The 21284-nt window shown below is 42.0% G+C and overlaps 2 protein-coding genes across 2 annotated transcripts in view; one reads left to right on the top strand and one right to left on the bottom strand.

Moving 5' to 3' along the window:
• aebp1a (AE binding protein 1a) overlaps positions 1 to 5669 on the top strand; it is an 11907-nt gene extending 6238 nt beyond the window's left edge. The window contains exons 9-21 of the mRNA XM_071535912.1: positions 255 to 364; positions 450 to 589; positions 1406 to 1490; positions 1629 to 1773; positions 1990 to 2069; positions 2276 to 2399; positions 2911 to 3107; positions 3241 to 3414; positions 3534 to 3659; positions 3759 to 4017; positions 4190 to 4329; positions 4436 to 4535; positions 4675 to 5669. Of these exons, the coding sequence (XP_071392013.1) occupies positions 255 to 364; positions 450 to 589; positions 1406 to 1490; positions 1629 to 1773; positions 1990 to 2069; positions 2276 to 2399; positions 2911 to 3107; positions 3241 to 3414; positions 3534 to 3659; positions 3759 to 4017; positions 4190 to 4329; positions 4436 to 4535; positions 4675 to 5252 (2258 nt within the window). The 3' untranslated portion in view covers positions 5253 to 5669. The remainder of the gene's footprint in view (positions 1 to 254; positions 365 to 449; positions 590 to 1405; positions 1491 to 1628; positions 1774 to 1989; positions 2070 to 2275; positions 2400 to 2910; positions 3108 to 3240; positions 3415 to 3533; positions 3660 to 3758; positions 4018 to 4189; positions 4330 to 4435; positions 4536 to 4674) is intronic.
• A 5037-nt stretch (positions 5670 to 10706) lies between these two features.
• ddx56 (DEAD (Asp-Glu-Ala-Asp) box helicase 56) lies at positions 10707 to 17770 on the bottom strand. Its single transcript, XM_071535923.1, has 14 exons — positions 17648 to 17770; positions 16468 to 16629; positions 15460 to 15614; positions 15144 to 15314; positions 14485 to 14575; positions 14150 to 14391; positions 13459 to 13599; positions 13222 to 13335; positions 12991 to 13085; positions 12626 to 12699; positions 11874 to 11963; positions 11654 to 11759; positions 11415 to 11518; positions 10707 to 11151 (listed from the first exon to the last, which is right to left on the bottom strand). The coding sequence occupies exons 1-14, from the start codon at positions 17702 to 17704 to the stop codon at positions 11071 to 11073; spliced, it is 1683 nt and encodes a 560-aa protein (XP_071392024.1). The 5' UTR covers positions 17705 to 17770; the 3' UTR covers positions 10707 to 11070.
• Positions 17771 to 21284: the final 3514 nt, after the last annotated feature.

Genomic DNA, 21284 nt, shown 5'->3' with positions numbered 1-21284 from the left:
TACAGTTGGGATTTCCCTCACGATGCATCATCCCACGTATCGCCACAGACTAAACGTCTTCATCTGTTAATCCGCTGAGCTGATTTAACTGTTAGATCGCCTTTTAGGACGGATTTTACAGCCCGTGTCTTCATTAAAAGAAAGAATGCTTTTGACCGGCTCACACGAATGCTTTCAATTAGCAGCCTTGCGGGAACATTTGCCAACCAGACTGCGTGTTTTTTTGTCTGAATGTGTTTGTTTTATCCCCTCAGAGTGCCCTCCTCTAGGCTTGGAGTCTCACCGGGTGGAGGACGACCAGCTGCTGGCCTCCTCTCAGTCCCACCATGGCTACTCTGCTCAGAGGGGACGCCTCAACATGCAGGTTATCTTAAGACAAATGTACAGCTCGCCAGCTCACCTCTCAGACACTGTGCTAGGCCTAAACGAGGCTCTGGTTTTGCGTGCAGAGCTCCGGCGATGAGGAGGACGTGTACGGAGGCGGGTGGTGTGCGGAGCCAGAGGAGAAGAACCACTGGTTTGAGGTCGATGCCCGCAGAGAGGTGGAGTTCACGGGGCTCATCACCCAGGGAAGGAACTCAGACCAGCAGTGAGTCCCGCTGAAAGGCTCACCTCCTAAAACGGATGCACTGATGTGGTTGCAAAAAGCTGACTTAAAGCAATATTCCACTTAGTTTTAACATGGGGGTTATTTGGCTCTTGACCGCCATGAAAATAAACTAATCACCAAGATCAGATGCATACTGGACAAGTTTGTAGTGTTAGGATTTTTACTTCCCATTCATTTGAATGAGGCCATGAAAATAGACTGAAAACTGACATTTAACACGTTGGTGAACAGATTCAACAACAGATCCTGCTGCTGTGATTTTCAACTGACTATGGGTCCAACATTTTAGGACATAATTTTGCCAAATAGCATTTCTATTGATAGGAGAGAACATAGCGGAGGGATACCATTTAGGAGAGATAGTTCCTGTTTGGGAGACCGGATCTACTTTTATCTTTAAATACTAATTTTAGTCTAAAGCAAGAATAGAAATGCAAAATGACGAGGGATCCAAGATTGCTTTATTGTCTTAAAAGCAGGATCTGTGGTTGAATCTGTTCACCAATGTGTTAAATGTCAGTTTTCAGTCTATTTTCGTGCCTCACTCAAATGACTCAATGCTACAAACTTGTCCAGCTGCATCTGATCTTGGTGAACAGTTTATATTCTGGTTTTCATGGCGGTCAAGTGCCAGATAACCCCCATGTTAAAACTAAGGTGGAATATTGCTTTAAGATGAGTTGACAACTGTGTAGGAGTGCATGACAATGCTGTCGCTATTCTTGGTAATGGTTTCTCAAGCCAGCACAAATATGGCAGCTCTGTTTGCACTGATTAATCTCCTTTCCTTCCCAGTGAGGATTTTGTGTCCTCCTACTTTGTGGCCTTCAGTAACGACAGTCGTGATTGGACTACACTTCATGATGGCTATGCTGAATGGGTGAGTGGAAACCAAATATAATATTGTATTTGCAATGCAAATAAGTGACATTCATTAACAGCAGACATCTGATGATTACAGATACACACATTTTTTTTTTTAATGATAATTCTCGGTGTAATTTTATCTCCCTTGTAGCTGTTCTATGGGAATGTGGATAAGGACACACCAGTGATGGCCCAGTTTGATATGCCTGTGGTGGCACGCTACATCCGCATCCTGCCTCAGAGCTGGAACGGCAGTCTGTGCCTCAGAGCCGAGATCTTGGCCTGTCAGCTACCCAGTCAGTAGCACAGAAAACACTGTTTATAGTCCGCTTCACTGCATGTCTGTGAAAGAATCTAATAATCACAATATTAAAAACTGTATTACATATTCCAGAGAGTCAGCATCTCGGTCCCTCCACAGCCATCAACAGGAACACACACATAATAGTAACACAAACATGTTGTTATCTATGAAAGTCATTAGTACACTGTCCCCATGTTGCTCCCTGCAGACAGCTACCGCAGTGAGAATGAGGTCAACACATCAGATGACCTGGACTTTAGACACCACAACTACAAGGAGATGAGACAGGTAAGATGAGATAAGATGGCACTTTATTGATTTTATTTTTTAATTTCAGTATAAAAACAAACAAGTCTTGTAAAATACTGCACCTCATAGATTGATAATTCTACAAACAAGGGAATTTCAGATTTGTTTTCTCAATGTGTCTTTCTCCTTCCATTCTCTCTCTCTCTCTCTCTCTCTCTCTCTCTGTCTCTCTCTCTCTCTCTCAGATGATGAAGGTGATAAACGAGGAGTGTCCCAACATCACCAGGATCTACAACGTCGGCAAAAGCTCCCAGGGCCTGAAGATGTACGCCATGGAAATCTCTGACAACCCAGGGGAGCATGAGACAGGTACAAGACACAGAGCAGACAGAGAAGAATAGACTTTGTGCACCAATGCAACACCATTGGTACTTTGTGTGTGGACTAAATATTCTGGTGCTGAGACAAGAGAGCGCACTGCACTGCTTTTACTTCAGTATCTATCTCTCTCAAGTGGAACAAATGTGATATCGTAATACAGAATTTGTACATTTTGTGCTCTGTGCTCTAATTTGAGATAAGATCGAAGGATGTGGTTGTTGTACAGAAGAATGTGTCTGCAAATTACTGACAAAAAAAGCTTGTGACAAGTGTCCTGCTGAGCTGTTGGCTCACAGTCAAGTCATAGGTGTACAGTTTGAGACTAAAACAATGCCAGTAATTAAGCAATTTCCTTCCAAGGCTCAATATTTCAATCCGTATAGAGCTATGAAAAGGTTTATGTCTTATTTAATGCTTCAGATGATTTCATCAGACCCAAAATGACACCTGTCTAGATGTTAATGAATTTCCACCTCTACCTTTGTTCCATCCTCACTAGGTGAACCGGAATTCCGTTACACAGCCGGTCTCCATGGTAACGAGGCACTGGGCCGAGAGCTGCTTCTTCTGCTGATGCAGTTTCTGTGCAAGGAGTACAATGACGACAACCCCAGGGTGCGCCGCCTGGTGGACGGAGTGAGAATACACCTGGTGCCCTCACTCAACCCTGATGCATATGAACTGGCCTATGAGATGGTAAGGTGGGACTAGACAATCATGATGAAAACAAAAACAACTAAAAGTGACTGCTGAAAGAATAACTTGCACAACTCCAGTTAAAATATTCTCTGAGGCCTAACATGGTCCACATCTCCTCTCTGTCCTCCAGGGCTCGGAGATGGGGAACTGGGCACTGGGCCACTGGACTGAAGAGGGCTACGACATCTTCCAGAATTTCCCAGACCTCAACAGCATCTTGTGGGGAGCGGAGGACAGAGGCTGGGTCCCTCGCATCGTGCCCAACCATCACATCCCCCTCCCAGAAAACGTTCTCAATGGCTCTGTGGGTTTGTTTTATATTAGGAGGGAGAATTTGATTTGGTGGAAGATCCATTTTCCCCCCACTTCAAAACTAGTATCAGAATAGTGTTACAAAGTAATGACAATTTTTATCCATTCCAGATTGCTACTGAGACGAAAGCCATCATTTCCTGGATGGAGCGCAACCCGTTTGTGCTGGGAGCGAATTTGCAAGGAGGAGAGAAAGTGGTGGCGTACCCTTTCGACATGCAGCGGCCGCCCACATCTGTAAGGAGTTACAACCGTTACCTCTGGATCGATGCTTCCACCAGTCCCACACCGGCCCATCACATAACCCTATTTGCATTTTCCCTGATGTTGCCCAAGGTTACCGATGCGTTGCGACGCGGCAGGAGACCCAGCGTTGAGCACGAGATGAACGAGGAGACGTGGGCCCGCATCCAGAGGCAGAACGAGGGCGCTCTGAGGGAGACGGCCGACGACACCATGTTCCGGTGGCTGGCGATGTCGTATGCCCACAGCCACCTCACCATGACGGAGACCTACCGAGGCTCCTGCCATACGGACGACATCACCGGGGGACAGGGCATCATCAACAGAGCCAGCTGGAAACCTGTGGTGGGCAGTAAGTGTGGACACAGTGAGGGAGGTGGGGAACTAAGAAATAGAAAGGGCAACTCATGAAGAAGAATAGAAAGTGAGGGATATGAAGGAGCTAGTCTTGAACATTGAAGAAAGACAAATTTATACTCAGAGTCTTGAAATTACTTGCAGTCCTCTGTCCCCCTCTTCCATAGGTATGAATGACTTCAGCTACCTGCACACCAACTGCTTTGAGCTCTCCATCTTCTTGGGCTGCGACAAGTTTCCCCATGAAAGTGAACTGCCTCTGGAGTGGGAGAATAACCGCGAGTCTCTGTTGTCCTTTATAGAACAAGTGAGAACTAGACTCATGAGACCATTGCTGGCCTCTCAAGGCTTGCTATTGTGGTTGGAACCCACTGTTTGAGCTTTGAGCCATGACGCACTGTTTCTTGTGCCAGGTACATCGCGGGATAAAGGGCCTGGTGAGAGATGTGGAGGGAAATCCGCTACCTAATGCCACCATATCTGTGGAGGGAATAAGGCACGATGTCAAAACCGGTATGTTCGGCACCATGGCAGAGATACTGTGCATGATCATTTTTTGTGATGTCAGTTAGACCCAGCCAAGAAACTACTGACCTCCCAAAGCCTATGTCACTCATTTCTCTGCCCTTCTTCTCTGGCCCTCGGTCTCCAGCTGCAGGCGGTGATTACTGGCGGCTGCTGAACCCTGGAGAGTACCGGGTGACGGCCAAGGCTGACGGCCACACGCCCCAGACCAGGCTGTGCATGGTGGGCTACGACTCCGGGGCTACTTCATGCAGCTTCACCTTAGCCAAGTCCAACTGGGATCGCATCAAACAAATCATGGCACTCAGCCCCAAGAGGCCCATACGGCTCGTCCCCAAAACAAGTGGAGTCAGCGCTACCAAAGCCACCAGCGTGGGAGCCGGCGGCACCGCGGGAGAGACGCCGACTAACTCCAACTCTCAGAACACAGAGCGGATGAGGCGGCTGCGGCTGATGCGTCTGCGCAGGCTGCGTCTTCAGAGGTTACGAGCCAACCTTACCACGACTCCTGCTCCAACAACAACAACGACGACAACCACGACAGCAGCCCCCACAACAAAACCGGAAACCGAGAGCACAACCTCCTGGTATGACTCCTGGTTTCCCGTGGACAGTTGGTCAACTGAGAGCCCATTCAAGGGCGTCATCTTTGAGTCAGTGCCCACACAGGACTATCCTTTTGAATATAAAATCGATGATTACTAAACTCCATTACCCTTCATCTATGTTACACAAACACATTACTAGCCAATTCAGAATGATGCAACATCACAGCTATGATAAATCACACAAATCCAAATACATAACTTATTAGTTATGTACGTTGTTTTTCATTTACATCAGTTTCAATGGAGAAGAATATGATTTTATGGGTATGTCCTTTTGATAAATCTTTTTTAGAATTCTTTTTGTAATGTCTACACAGAGAATTGATGTGGAGAAAGGCCTCTGCTGAGCAGAGACAATACGGGACAAATGTAATTGGCTCTACGTTCAATAAAACTATATGTGCCACAATATAAAAAGGATAAGATTAGGCATTACTCCTCAAGAATCTATGTATATGTTTCTCAAATGGCTTGAGAATGTAATTGCTGGCCTCAATTAAACTGATATAATGTATTGCTGAATGCATTTGAGTTTGGATTTGGGTTCAAGTAAGGTTCATTACGTGGAAAAGGCCCGGAGATTTGATGCATTGAATACTTGTTGATAAGAAATCACAATTATGATAACATACTCACAAAAAGACAAAAAAAAAAGACAAAGCAGAATTAAAGGAAAAAATACAGAAAGAAAAAGAAGAAACAAAGAAAACAAAAGTTAGTTTTATATAATTATAAATCAAATGAAATTAATGATTGGTGTACTAAAGTTCTACAGTCCAACTCAAAATTATGAAGCATGTTTATCAGAGTAATAACACGCCGCGACACCCCTCAAAATACATCAAAACGTGCGCCTTGAACGGGAATCAAGTGCTATGACTTTTCTTAGAGATTGTACGTAAAGTTTTCGCACGAAGTGCGAAAACGTGCGATTTTCGGCCCATTGAAATTAATGGAGAATCGGAAAAAAAATCGCAGAAATTCATCAAACCGGCCCCTCTTTGGAGCCACGCCACTTGGTCATACTTTGTCGCAGAAACATGATTAAAAGTTTACACGGGTCACAAGACTTTGAACTCTGTTGGTCTAAAGAAACTTTTCAATAGCTACTACGGTTTTTACGCAATCGCAGTTTACGTTTTATAAGATTTTTGGACAGTTTCAGATTTTATAATGGGTGTGTATTGCGCGGAATGTTCAGACCTAGAGCACATGAAGTCATCACACACTCTAGCTCCACGCCTTCAAGTTTTATCAGAAATCTTCCAAACATTATCATCTTAGTCCCACAGCTTCCACTCTACAAGCAAGATTTATACACCAAATTGTAGGCATTTTTGTCCTCTCTCACTCAGTGTTACTTCCATTGAAATGGGACCCACGGTTTTTGAATAAATCGCCCCAAAGGGCAGGTAGTGCTGTCCAACACTCCCATCCGCTTCCATGTAATTTGACCGCTCAAACCCAGAGTGAGAAGAAGAAAAGAAGGTGATTTATATTTTATCACAGCTCCTTTTTTTTAAATCATACAGACACATGTCATACATCAGTGTCGCCAGTGAAGTCTTGGGACGCTCAAAGTGAAAAAACATTTTCGATGCGAGCTTTACTTTTCGAGATACAGGGATTTGTTTGGGGACAGTCTTGGCTTATTGTGAGTGCTAATGAAACATTAGTTCAAAGTTTCCCGCCACAGGGGGGCGCTGTATCCATAGCAACTAGTGACTCAGTCTCTGGGCAGAAATTCTCACACCTGCCCGTGATTGGCTAGGTCGACAGTTAATACTGTTTAATACTGTCATACTGTTTGTGTTTGTGTGTGTGCGAGGGATGGAGATGCGCACGAAGCAGCAGGCACACTCAAAATTTCCTGAAATTTTCTAGTTGTGATTATGGTTACATCACTATACAAACATTAACTTGAAAACGAACCACACTTAAAATCTCTCTCACTGGCTCATGCTATTTTTTCATCCACACCATTTAATTGTCCCCAGATTACATGGCGGCTTGCAGGAAAAAATCAAGTCAATAATTCTAATGAACTCAAAAAGATTTTCCAAGACTGTTCACAGTTTTTGGGACGTGGCTAAGATTACATAATTAAACTGTTTTGTTTTTGTATCCTATGATTATATTGATACTAAGATGCTGACTTGACATTTCAGGATTTTTTATTTATAAATGAGGAGTTCATTAAGTCATGAAATTCTGCAGCCTGACTGGAGCTACTGAGTCCAACTGCTTCAAGCTGCCTACAATCTATCATCTTGCAGCTTTTTGTAGGTCAGACATGAACCATTACAGAGGATCTGATCTAACTATCCTCCGTGCTGTTGAACTACAGTGAACACCAACAAAGGACCATATTAGAGGAAAAAGGTAGGTGGTTATCTAGAAGGCTCCTCTCATCACACGTTGGTTTGAACCCACAACACCTTCAGAAGTCCTTTATACGGGCTCTCAGCACTGATCAGACATATTCTCCCCCACACTACACTGACACCACACCTTACACTCAGTCCACAACATTGCACCCGATCATTTCCAACTTGACCATCAATTTCCCCAATAATAGGCCAATGGGACAACCGAATAGCTTCTTTGAAACAGCCTGTTCTCAAAATGCATTGTACCAACAATCAGAGACAAATGGGATAAGTTCTGGACTGAGGCTCATATTCAGCTTTTTCTTCACGTGTTCTTAACTCATATGAACACCTGAGAAGGTAAACAAGCAACAAATAGTAAACATGTTGTCCCCCACCACCCTTGGGTCAGTCAGTGATTGCTGAGTGTACTTGAAATATGAGTGAAATTGTATAAGCATTTTCGTTTGGGACAATGAAAGGACAGATGACCATATATTTCTGTTGCCTACTCTCCTCAGAATTAGGCTTACAAGTTATATCTTGAAATGTAGTAACTGTAATTGTCCTGTTTTTACTCAATACAGTACAAAATATAAGAACTACAATACGCAATAAATACAATCCGTACATTACACAATATACACTACAATACAATTTATAATACAATATACAATATAACATACAACACCAGGAGCGTGAGTGTTATGAATAATATAAATGCTAAATGATAAGTGATATATGGTATTGCACAGTAGGTAAGTGGTAATGATATAAGTAGTCAACACTGACGGCACAGTGGTAGTGCAGTGATGATGCAATAACAGCACAACAGTCCAACAACTGTACAATAACTACAGTGTCTTGTGGTTAGAGGTTTGCCCAAAAATTCTCCATTGACTCTCACTTCAACACATCAACCCAGTCTGATGTCTCCAAGTGTGTAGCGTGTGTAGACTATTATGTTACCTATGATAACTTTAACTGTATTGCTTTACCACTGTCCCCATTCATTGTCCCCCACATTGTATGATAACTTTAACTGTATGACCTGCTTTAACACTGAGTCCCCATTCATTGTCAATGCCGCCCCCTAGCGGCACAAAGTCAACGTTACAGTGTGACTAACTTACGAACGAACGAACAGATGGAGAACGATCCATAGTCCCCCCTTTGGTGGGGGACAATTATGAGAGTGCAGACCAGCCCATCATGCTCAGCTAAAGCTGTAGTGACTGGAATCAGATTGCTTTGACTCCCCCTACTGCCAAAATCTCTAATCTTGCAGGATGACAAATTACCAAAACTCTGTTGATGATGATGAAAAGTCAAAAATGGACTTGAGGTCCCGGTAATGTTAGCTGTCATGCCTGAGAAAGCTGAAAAGCAAGAATCACCATCTCCAGTTTGCCTCCATATCAGGATGTTCCTCTTCATATTATCTCCATCTTAATCCACAAGAAGATTGGGATTCCTAATGTGAAGGATGATGTGCAAGAACAAATACCATACCTTAGTGCCATGTTAAATGAACATAGCACCAACCTCCTTGACAAGGCAGTGACCAAAGATTTACCACTGATTCACCAAAGATTAGGGTCAAAAAGATCATGCCACTTCATTCTTCCAGAGGGCTTCTCCACCCGTCTGCAGACCCCTCAAGGTCTGACAAGTCAGCAGCATTTTTCACCTCCCCCAGAGAGAGATCACGGCCTTTTTCTGACTCCTGCTGAGAAATACTCAGATTTCTCTTCTCCCAGTAATGTACAGACTCGCCTCCTATTCTTCAAAGGAGCCAGATTCCTCCTCCTCCTCCCCTCATCATGAGCCTCCACATTCCTCAACCCGGTAGGGACCCTCGTCCACTCTTGAGTTGCCATGTTCCAAAGATGACAACTCCCATGAATGATTACTATCCCTGGCCGAGTGGACAGCTCCCCTTAAAAAGCAATTCTCTATGGCCTTCGTAGTATATCCTCCTCAGCAGATTATATCTGAGTCGATGGAAAGTACACTGAAACTAACTTTAAGGTTGTTACAGAGCAAAATTAGAGATAAAAAAAACAAACAGATTCCAGGTTCCATTCTGGTCCTAGTTTTTTCTCAATGTGCTTCCACTTGATCACGGATTTTGTAGACAAAATCCAGCCTTGATATCCAAAGATTCTCTAGTAGTCTCAAAACTGTCTCAAAACATTCTTCAAACTAATCATGATAATTCCCAGGTTTCTACTGTATATTTTTGCTCATCAAATTCAGCTTTTAAAAATCATAACTCAGCAAATTGCCAGGAATTGGGAATCCTTTTGATTCTAGTCAAAATTATGAGAATTAAGTCCAAAAGGTTGTTCAGTGTTGTTTTTACCAGTTAAATATCAAGTGTGTTTTATCCTTTTCTACCTTGGGTAAAATTATTCATGCCTCTATCTTGAACTTCTCTCTCACCTGCAGCTACTTTAGAATACAGCGGCTAAATACAAAGCACATGGGCAGCCCTGTAACTGTCAGCAGCCTTTTATCATTTACTTGGGAGTATATTCTTGTCAAGCTCATCTTTTATACAAACTGTTAGCCTGAAACATAGAATAGATGAAAACATGTGTAGTTGGCATTTAGTTGTGCAGTTTGCCCGACTCCAAATTGCAACACCAATTTGCCATTGTGCATCACATATGTGTGTGTGTGCATATGATTTACTTAACCACAGCACTAGTTATTCTTTTTTGTACAAAGGAATCATTTAACAAAAATTTCACTTGATTACATATTTCTTGGCCTGTAGAAATCCTTATCCATAATTTTGTAGTACATCATAAGTTTGTACATCATATCTGACTCTTTAAGTGCTCTATATATTATATGGTTAATGGTCTCTTCTTATAGACAATTTACTCCATGGTTTTTCCATGAAGTCCTTCTATTTCTACACTGAAAATGAAGCAGCACAAGAGGGACATTTTGGACCATGATCGTTGAAAATAACTTGAATCTCATATTATAGACATGTTGCTCTTCCAATTTTCTAGGCAGCATGAATACATTTTTGGAGTATATGCTAAAAGTGTAAACATGCCATAATGGTCGCATTGCATAGAGTCCTGCTTAATTATATCCACCAGAGATCAATGAACTACTAGCACTATGAAACTCAACTGTTGAGAGCAAATTATTTTAATAATAATTTTTTAATATTTTCAGAAGTGACATATTACAAGTGACATACCAAAATAATACAGTCCCTCTATTCCTCTCAATATCTGCCGACTTCTATCCTCATTGAGTTGGAGAATCCAGGTTCAAAATTGACCGTCCTTCTAAATGACATTAAATGCAATTTAGTCCATATAACTCATAACATTCATAGCCCATTTTGTCCGTAGTCCATATAGCCTCTTCAGCCCATTATGTCCAAAGTCCATAGTTCATAGTTGTCTGGGCTGGACCGACAGACACTGGAGACCACGCCTTCCTCCTCGGGTGAAGTCACTCCTCACTTAATTATAACATCCATGACATGACATGTCTTCATGTGTGTTGGAACAATAGCTAGGACTGGCCAGCCTTGTCTTTTCTGTTTCTCCCTCCAGTGTAGCGGAAACTCTTCAGTGGGTTCTTGCCTGGGATGTTCTACAAGGGAGAGAAGCAATCAGTTAATTGATTATTCTATAGCTAAGATCCTATGTGACAGAAGGACTTTTTCGTTTCCTTTAAAACTATTTATTGTCTGTGCATTCTTCTATGAATTGTAACTGAATTTTTAAATTTGGGGATTTGTAAAACATATGCCAAATGAGCAGAAAGCTCATAGTTTTGATGCCCACACATGAAACTGTGAGATTTGCTGACTGTGCTTATCACTCCCTTTCCTGGTTCGTTTTCCTGGGTCTCACCTTGAAATTGGGCTTGACAACACCCTGTGGTTTTGTCTTCTCTCTCTTCCTCCTCCTCCTCCTGCTCGATAGGGGATTGACCACTCCTTTCAGTGTCTCGGGAACTGGATGAAATCAAAGGAAGCAGCATTGGACCTCTTCGTAATCGTGTTGCGAAGTACATAGCTTCTACATGAAGAAATTCAACTCAGGCCGTGTGTGTGTGTGTGTGTGTGTATGTGTGTGTGAGTGTGTCTTACTCAGGTATTCCGGTACGTTCTTCAGGTGGGGTTTGATGACGGCGGGGTGCAGGTCTTTGTCGTGTCTCAGCAGCTGCAGGTCTCTGGGGTTATCCTCAAAATATGTCTGAGTGACAGCGGAAACATCCAATCAGAAAAGATATATCTTCCGTACATACGCTAACCACGATCTTGGTGTTGATTCCATTTATGTCTCTGCACAGGAGTGAAGACCGCTCACCTTAAGCTTTTCTGAATTGAGCAGCTCCTGCTTGATCTCTTTCAGCCTGGCCTCCTTCACTGCCTGCTTTGTCACTGAACGCATGGCATCCTACATACAGACAAAATAAACATTCATCATCCAAACCTAAATCAGCCATTGTTGGGGCACGTTCACACCAAGGATGTCTTGGAAACGTTTATTCAAATTGATTTCATTTGGTTCGTTTGGGCAGGTGAGAACATGCCATTAGAACGTGGGTGGCTCTGAATAATGAGGCACCAAGATGCCTGAAAATGTGAGTCTCAGTCCTCTTCCAAGCAAACTGCTGTGCGGTTTGTCAGGAGCGAGAACGTTATCTGAAACAACTACTGGAAACGACCCCAAAACACAAGGGATTATGGGTAGAAGGAGGTGGATAGTGACATCTGACAGCCAGCGATCACACATGCTGGAAAGCCTAGCATAACAAAACGAACCGAGATGCTCATATTCTAATATTTCTTTGTGTGTTCTTAACTGGTATGAACACCACAGACAACAAACCTGTCCATTAAATGTGAGTCTATGTGAATTTTGTTTACAACCTAAACAAACCACATACAAAAATGCCACAAAGTAATTTTTTCCAATATAGTTCGGACCACACAAAATGAACTGTAGGTGTGATCGCACCCTTAGTAATAACAAGTTACAGTTTATGAACATGTCTTGGTGTCCTGTAGCAGGTAGGGCTCTTACTGGGTGGGGAAACACACGATGAGGACACTTACCCTGCACCTGTACCTGAAGCCCTCGATCTCTTCCATCTTAAACTCATAAGGTTTCAGCGCACAGTCAGCATTATCTGAGAAACAAATAGAGAAAAAGGTTAATTCCCTGCCAAGTCGCTATTGGAAGGATTAGACACAGACATGGGAGCTGCCATTTTCTACTGTTGGCTGCTGGGAAATGACACTAGTTGGGGGTTAGGGCACCTCAATGGCCAGATTTCCCTGCTGGTTTTGGGGTTCAAACTGGCAAACCCCTTGGTCATATCTTTCCTTGTCTGTGCCTACCGACGCCCCAATCGCACCTTCAGAATGCTGATGCAAAGACAGACAGACTGGAGGAAATGAGGTCACAGCAGGCGATTTACCTCCTATCAGGGCATCCTCCACCTCTGACAGCAACAGAAGCTCAGTGTGAGAGATGAAGGACAGAGCCGTGCCTGGGTTGTCTGCTCTTGCCGTTCTACAAAAGCAAAAAAAAGGTGAGCATCAGGGTTTTAATCAAAACATCACAGAGCTAAATTACCTGTTAGCCTATTCTGAAACAAAGTAAGCGAGTGCAGAAAATCAGAGTTCAGTTAAATGACGCTGACACCGACCTTCCAACTCGATGAATGTAGGATTCCACAGTTGTGGGGAAGTCAAAGTTGATGACATTGGCGACATTTTGGAAGTCCACGCCTCGGGAGACTCCGTACTCCTTGTCCTTGGCCCTGTGAATACATCATTCAGACATCAGAGTCAATTGAAATTTGAAATATCACACAAAGACAAAGGATAAACGTATGCAAAAAGATGGGAAACGGGATTGAGAGGCACCGACTCGTTGAACTCACCTTCCCCCTTTAGCTGTGGCCTTTTTCTTCTTTCCCTTCCCTGCCGTCGTCCCTGCAGCAGTGGGGTCGGCCAAACTCTGTTCGTCTGTGGCGATGATGTAGTCGTAGAACCCCTGGTTGAACTGGGTGATGATGTGACACCTGGTGAGGGGGGAGACAGACATGAACAGGGGAATGGGAACTGATTTGCAGCATGAATCTAAAGACGCTTATGGTCCTTTAGAGAGTTGCGTATTATGAAGGACTTTGTGATTTGCTCCAATACCTCACACTGTATTGATATAATATACAGTATATGACTAGACTGGCAATTGAAGGGAATTGATACAAACTATACAGCGTATGTTTTTACTATTATGTTATATGATTATGTGACATGGGGACAAACTGAGCCAAAAACACATTTTTAATATTTCTATTCCTCTTAACAGGCAAATTAAATCTAAATGCACACTTCTATGTGCTGTAGTGTGCTGAAATAACTTCTAAAAACAAACATTATTATTGAACACCTACAGGAGCATCTAAGTGAAAAACAAAACCTGTTCCTCTGTAAACGGGGGCCACAAGTATTGATATTAGGAATTCAGAATAGATTCTGAATTGGGAAAAAATAAAACCGCAATGTATCAGTTTAAGTTTTGAACCCAGCCCTAATCCTTTAACGCCATCATCTCCCCATTCCTCTCACCTGGACTGGACGGGCAACTCGGAGTTGAGCACACAAGCGGGAATGCCAAACTGCTCTAGGAACAGTTTGAGTCTGTAGCATCTGTCGACCTCTCCCACGAACACCAGCGTCTTGCCCTGAACCAGCCGCAGCTTCAGCAGCGTGTACATGAGCAGGAACTTGTCCTCCTCCTCGCATTTGATACTGTACTGCTGCAGCTGACCGCTGTCTGGGAGCTGCGAGCCCTGCAGCTTCAGAGTCACCTGAGAGACCACATTCAGGACTAATGAGAAACACCAAACACGCTTACACACCTGTGTGGGATTGTGAATGTGAGAGATTGAATATGACCTTACAGGGTTGTGCAGCAGCAGCTCCTTCAGGGCCTGGACGTCCTCAGTGAAAGTAGCCGACATCAAGAAAGACTGGTAGATCTTCGGCAAATGGCTGTTAGAACACCAAACAGAACACATTTCCACAGAAAAGATTAAGTTAAAGTGAAAAGAAATCTTGATGATGAATACTGTTGAATATGGATATGTTTTGGTTTTCCAATTACCTTCTACAAGACATTGTGCTTGTGTCAGATGTATTAAATCGAGATATTAGAGATGAAATCTGCAGTTCTATTAATTCCTGCATATAATACACCTCTGTACATTGGACCAATGCACTTAAAATAATCAAAACGTTTGTTGCATTTCTTAATGCTCAACAATGTAGTGGATGGCTTTTGGGATTGTTATGGTTGTTTCTCTTAGCATTTGTTGTTATGATATAACATGTTTCAAGTGTCAGCATCTTGTCCAGTCAAATTATTATCAGTGTCTGTCATATTTGCATAAAGCTATTGAAAACTATGATGACTATAATGCTTTCCCCACTGAGTTGTAACTAACCTATGCAGTTTATCCTACACTTAACGGGACCCTGCAATATTCTAGTTAAATAAAAAGAAAAGAAAGAAATTATTAAAAATCAGTAGTCATGAACTCTACAGTATGTGCGTTCTCACCACAACAGGCTTTTCAGGTCTGCCTCAAAGCCGAACGAGAAGAGCAGGTCAGCCTCGTCCACCACCAGGGTCTCGAGGGACGAATGCAGGACCAGGTTCTGGGCGTTGAGGTGGGCCAGCACACGAGACGGGGTCCCCACCACCACATCGGGCTTCTCCATTAAGATCGGCCTGCCCAAAACAGTATAAATCGTCAATCACAAACTCACAATCAGCTTTAGTTATGCAAAATAAATGAGAATAAACTCAGACTGATAATGAGAGCTAAATATTGTTTACATTTTCAAAAAGATTGTGCACCGCTGAGCAGACTGACCTCTGTGCTGACAGGTCGGCCTTGCCGGAGATGTCGGCCACTCTGACGTCCCTGGAGCAGTAGGCCGTTAACTGGCGGATCATGGTCTGGACCTGCTGACCGAGCTCCTTGGTCGGCACCAGGATCAGCGCTCTCACATCCTGCTCACGGACGCTCTGGAGACATTAGAACCAACACCCAGGTTAGTGGTAAAGGGGCAGACACGTGAAATACAGAGAAAAAGTCTGGAGGTCACACTATTATAAGGTTTGAAGAAGGACATCAAAATCTCTCCATTTCTAGGAGGATATAGACTAATCTTTGTTATTGTATTTCTCTGAGAGAGTATGGTTATATCATGCAATATGCAACTGTATTTCACCTCATGTTTCATACTTCCTTCCTTGTAAGTTTTAACCACTTTAGTGAAACTATATCATACCCGATGTGTATCCTCTTCTTTCTTATTTTGCTTATAATGGCACCAGTGTGTAGCCTACATCTTTATTTACACAGTTTAATCTCTTGCACTGCGCATTCTTGGTGAAGCTAATGCAGTGTTTCTCAACGTGGGGTCCGGGGACAACCAGGGGTCCTTGAGGGGGTTCCAGGGGGTCCCCAGCAAATTGATGAAGTTAACAGTTAGAGAATGTAGAAGAATGACTGTTTTGATCATAGTTTCACTGTTATCTCTCTACCGACAATACAGATAGTCATGGAATTCTGGACAAAATCATATCTGACAATAAAAATATTCTCAGATTTGGGTCCGAGAGACAAAATCTCATCAAATGGGGGTCCGTGGCCCTAATGTGTGTAAATTAGGGGTCCTTGATATGAAAAAGGCTGAGAATCACTGAGCTAATGCACATTACATACACCTGTGACTGTTCACTAGTGTGCACTTTGATGAAGGCAGCCATGCATGTATGAGACTGATGTAATCTATTAAACACAACTTTGCTCCATCTTTGAATCCACTTTCATAGACGACTGGCTTCACTGCCTCTCTGGCTGTTGTTTGCTCACCTGTTTGGAGGCCAGGATGCGCTGTATGACAGGCACGGCGTAGGCAGCTGTTTTCCCAGATCCAGTTCGGGCTCGAGCCAAGAGGTCTTTCCCCTCCAGGGCCAAAGGGATGGCTTTCTCTTGGATCAGGGTGGGCTGAGCCCAGCCTAAGTCTGCAACCGCCTGAGTCACAATAACATCAATTATTTTAACAGGGCAGAATAAGGTTGGGACGATTTTTCGAAGAGATACGGGAAAAAAAGTTACATCAGCTTCACATGTGAACAGACAACCAGACCAAAACTGTCCAAATCAACTGCAGAGGAGGAGTGAGGTCAGTGGGCCTACAGGAGGAGAGCTCTCAGTTTATCTGTGTTGTATGAAGCCCACCATATCCCAGACTATCTCAACAGACTTCACATGTCAAAACAGGTCTGTGGTTGGAGAATGATGCTTCTATGCTTATATTCTGGAGGAGAAAATGTACAATACTACTTAATCTCCCGGTGCAAATTGCCTCAGCTGGGTTCCTCTGTTATGGAGTCATTGCTGCACTCTGGGAATTACAATGCTGCAGCTGAGCATGTACACAAAGGCACAGCTATGCTCTAGACATTGGCAGGCAGACAATAATAGCTTTGACAAAATATTATCACATTTAGATTTATGCAACCGCAACTGTTTCTTAATTTGTTGAGTACATGGAGATCTTCCCCCACATTGTCAGATTGACCTTTTAAACTCCATTCAGTGAGATTTGGACACATGATCCCCATGACTGAAGTGTCTGGCACTGACCGGCCCGTTAATAAAGTGAAGCTTAACGCTGTCAGTGATGTAGAGGTGAAACTATGACCATCATATGGACCACAACCACAATTATAAACAGAAATCTGTCATATTTTCACATAGACAACTTTTGTTTATTTATCTATTCAAATCCTCATACACTCTACACCGGTTTGATACAACTATACGTACTACGAATACATGTCATTAAAGTTTATGTCAGCCCAAGAAGAGCAAACTCTCCACTACATCCCTGGTTGTGGTTCTAACAGTCTGCTAACAGCTAGCATGTTGGTAAGCAAGTCCTCGTGGATTTATCTAAGTTATCGAACATATTGGCAGTTTTTACACATGAATTAGAGTTTCGGCGTTTAAATAAAACCTGTATCGACAGTATAAAATGGTTCATCACCTTTAAAAGACGGTCGTCTAAGCCCATTTCATGGAACAGTAGCCTTTCATTAGCCATCTTTCCACTTCTTCTCACACGTGTGTCGCTGGTGCTCTACGTCATGCGTCGCACCGGACAGAATCATGCTGCCTTCACGTGCCCCTCGTAAACTTCTTCTTCACGATTGAAAATGGTAAAAAGGACTCGTCGCCCACTCAAGTGCTTTTGAAATCAGGTGGCACACAGTTACTTTGTGCCGCACTAGGAAAATGAGGAGGAGAAGATGAAAATGTGCACAGTGCATGTTACTGATGTTTTAATTTATTAAAAACAAAACTGCATATCAACTAAAAGTTTAACAAGAGTGGAAATTGAACTTTTTACACGGAATGCCAAATAATAACATACAATAATATAAAGTGTCACTTTTACCATGAGTTGTTGACACGCTTCCATGCTCTCTGCCCCATAAACATCACATGTCAGCAACTATCACAGAAAATGTCAAGATTCCTAGTCTATTACCACTTTATTAGGTCGTTCATGTGCGGTCTGCGTAATTACAATATTTTCCACAGCCTTGAAGGCAGCATTAGCACAGAAGGCGAAAACTGTTGTACCACCACGACAATCCAGCAGATGTACTCTTTACTTTTAAAATAACAGGACATGCCACCTTAAATGACACCTATTTCATCTTAGCACTTTTAGGCTGACGTACATCTTGATGATATGAAACGTACTTACATTACATACATTATCCAACTGAAGGAAGTTATATGAGGATGGAGTCTTTTGAGGGAAAAAAAAGCATAAAATAATGCTTTTAATTTGCATTGGTGATTGTTTACCTGATGATGATCACCCACGGCCCACCTTTTTTATCTACCACACTGTAAAAATATATTTAGTCACTTCAACTTCAAAATAAAAGTTTCCCTGCTGCCTTGAAATTGCAAGTCGGCTGAAATAGTAGTGAATATTTGGGTTAAAGTTTATTAGTTGTTATAATGTAAATTGACTGAACAAGCTTAAGACAATTAGTTAAATCAGCAAATGTCTTGTTTTGTTGACAAGTAGTTGAATCCACTGCACTCCAGTGTTATGTTTCACTGAAGGTTTTTAGTGTCAAATTTTATATAAAAAAAAATTTGTAGCATAACAGAGGTGTGGATTTAACTGGGAACTATTATTATTCTATTTTATGTTTTTATCAGAAATAGACTTAAGAGTTTCCATCCTGTAACTTTATTCAAACAAAAGGATGGAGGGTTTTCTGGAGATTTAACTCAAATGCAGTGCATACACTAACAATGTTTCTTATGAACTTTAACACGATCAGTTCAGTGAATGCTTGGTGAGTCACAAGTTATGAACACATGATTAAGTTACGAAATAAGTAGCTAAGTTGAAATTGACAAATGCATACATCCTTTGAATTAATGATTAAAGATGAGTTTGTTTCCCTGAGTTGTTTTTCTTTTTTTTTTACAGGGTTTAAAAAGTGACATAAATTCATTCAATCTTACACTCAGTTTGTTTAAGCCAAGTTTAGGTGTTTCATTTTGCAGTTAAACTTTTCATTTGTAGACCCGTTGTCATTTTCTTTCAACTTTGGGTCGGAGAGGCGTACATCACTCAAATATGTGATAGCCATATTTATGTAGCCCACAGCCTAGGACTGCTCCACTAATAATTAAAAGAACTGAGTTTAATTCTTGTCTGAACTTTAAATCCAAATGAGCTTCATATTACAGCATTGCTAGCATCTCTAAGCCAGGAAATGTGTCCTGGATCCTCAGAAAAAAACATTCTGGACACTGTAACTTTTTTTGATCTTTTTCAGGTCAGTCTCTATGAAGCCTTATATCAGGTGTGACATATGAAGAGGCATGACAAACTCTATCTGAAATAGTGGTAAATACCTGCTGATAAAGGTGAAAGGTCTCAGGAATAACCCACCAGGTTCAGACAAACACTTTATGGCCTGTCCATTGACAGTGAACAAGAGGCTTTTGAACTCAGGACATGTTTGTCAAAGGCTTTAGATTCAAATGAGCTTTATTTTATATTAGTGGGAACATTTCTGAACTCGGGGGCTGAACAGTGCGGCCTCAGAGTGAGAAGGACCATGGGTTCGATTCCCGGTCGTTTCTCTGTGCAATTTGCATGTTTACACTTCAGAACATCAGCAAGTAACACAAAGAAATTAGTCAATATGAAAAAATACCAATAAAAAGTAAATTAGTCACCAAAATAGTCTTTCAAAGAGCTGTGACAGGACCTCATGGGCAGAAAATCTTCAGGTGAGATAAATGTTAGATGATGTTTACCTGTTTCCCCCGTGAAATTAGTCAAAGTCATGAAATATCAAGCTGAAAAAATAATGTTAATCATGTTTTTAGAGACGTGAGAGACCAAACTGACCCCAGTGTAAGTTTTCTTACTGCCTTGAAATTGCAAGTTGAAAATAGAGGTAGAAATCATCCATCCTACATCCTACAGAATAGTTATAGGTCAAGGGTCAAAGAAGAAAGGGTTTCTAGAGAGTTAACTCAACTGCAGTGCATGCTGGGAAGTATGCTAATAAGCGAACAATGTTTATATGATCAGATTAGAGAACGCTTGGTAAGATGTTCTTTCGACTCATAATTTTGAGTCACAAGACATGAGCTCATGATTATATATTGTGAGGCTGACACCTTGCAATTGTAAGTTGAAATTGACGAGCTCATCTCTATACATTGAGTTAATGATTAAAGATGAGTTGTTTCACTGACTTGCACTGAGAGAGTTTTACAGAGTCAGTGTGACTGATTATTTGTCTTTCTGTGTCGCCCTGTGATGGACTGGCTGTTTCCCTGCCTTCCACCCAATGCATGCTGGGATAGGCTCCAGCCCCCCGTGACCCTAAACAGGAATACATGGGTAATCTGTATATCTAAAGGTCTAGTCACTGTCAGATTCTGTAGGTTATGTCAAGGTTGAGATCACAGAGTCGTGGTTTTCTGGATTCTTGCTGTGGATGAAATCAGAAATATTGATTTGACTGTCCAAGATTATAGGCATAAAGCATTTTCCTATCAATAAAATTGTATCTGCCAAATTTACACATCCCTGCTTCTGCCTCACATGTCTGATCATCCACTTTTCAAATTATTCTTTATAATCCTCATGTCAGAATTACATAATGTTTGTCCAGTGACAGAACTGATGTTGGAAAGTCTCATCACTGCGTTACACTCACACATTACTCTGTACAGACATGAATGGAGGGAAATTTCAAGAGATTGGAAGCACCTTCATTTATTCAACAGCGCATAATGAAGATTGGAATTGGAGCACAAAATTGGAGCAGGACACGAAAGGGATCCACAATAAATAATTAATAATGTCATCAAAAAAAAGTTATTGTAAAAATGCATAATTCAGTACAAAGCTCAAGCAAATGGTCTGCTTCAGTTATTACTCAATAGATTAATCAAAAATGTCCATATCTAAAAATTTAAAATTGCAGACATCTTGCATCAAACAGAAAGCTGCATTTGAAAAATATTGAACGCCTATGTAAGATTTTTTTAAGGAAGGCAAATACACTCACCGAGCACTTTATTAGGAACACCTGTACACCTGCTTATTCATGCAAATATCCAATCAG

The sequence above is a fragment of the Centroberyx affinis genome, unplaced genomic scaffold, assembly GCF_046629955.1.
Source record: "Centroberyx affinis isolate AG114_WGS23_722 - 3 ecotype Tasmania unplaced genomic scaffold, CSIRO-AGI_Caff_v1 ptg002782l_1, whole genome shotgun sequence".
Taxonomy (NCBI): Eukaryota; Metazoa; Chordata; class Actinopteri; order Beryciformes; family Berycidae; genus Centroberyx; species Centroberyx affinis.
This window is presented reverse-complemented; position numbering and strand designations above follow the sequence as displayed.

Coding starts and splice junctions, on each gene's coding strand:
- ddx56 (XM_071535923.1), bottom strand. CDS start 17,704: ATGGCTAATGAAAGGCTACTGTTCCATGAAATGGGCTTAGACGACCGT. Junction 14,576..15,143: donor GACCTGAAAAGCCTGTTGTG/GTGAGAACGCAC, acceptor GTGTTCTAACAG/CCATTTGCCGAAGATCTACC. Junction 13,600..14,149: donor GAGTTGCCCGTCCAGTCCAG/GTGAGAGGAATG, acceptor CCCCCTCACCAG/GTGTCACATCATCACCCAGT.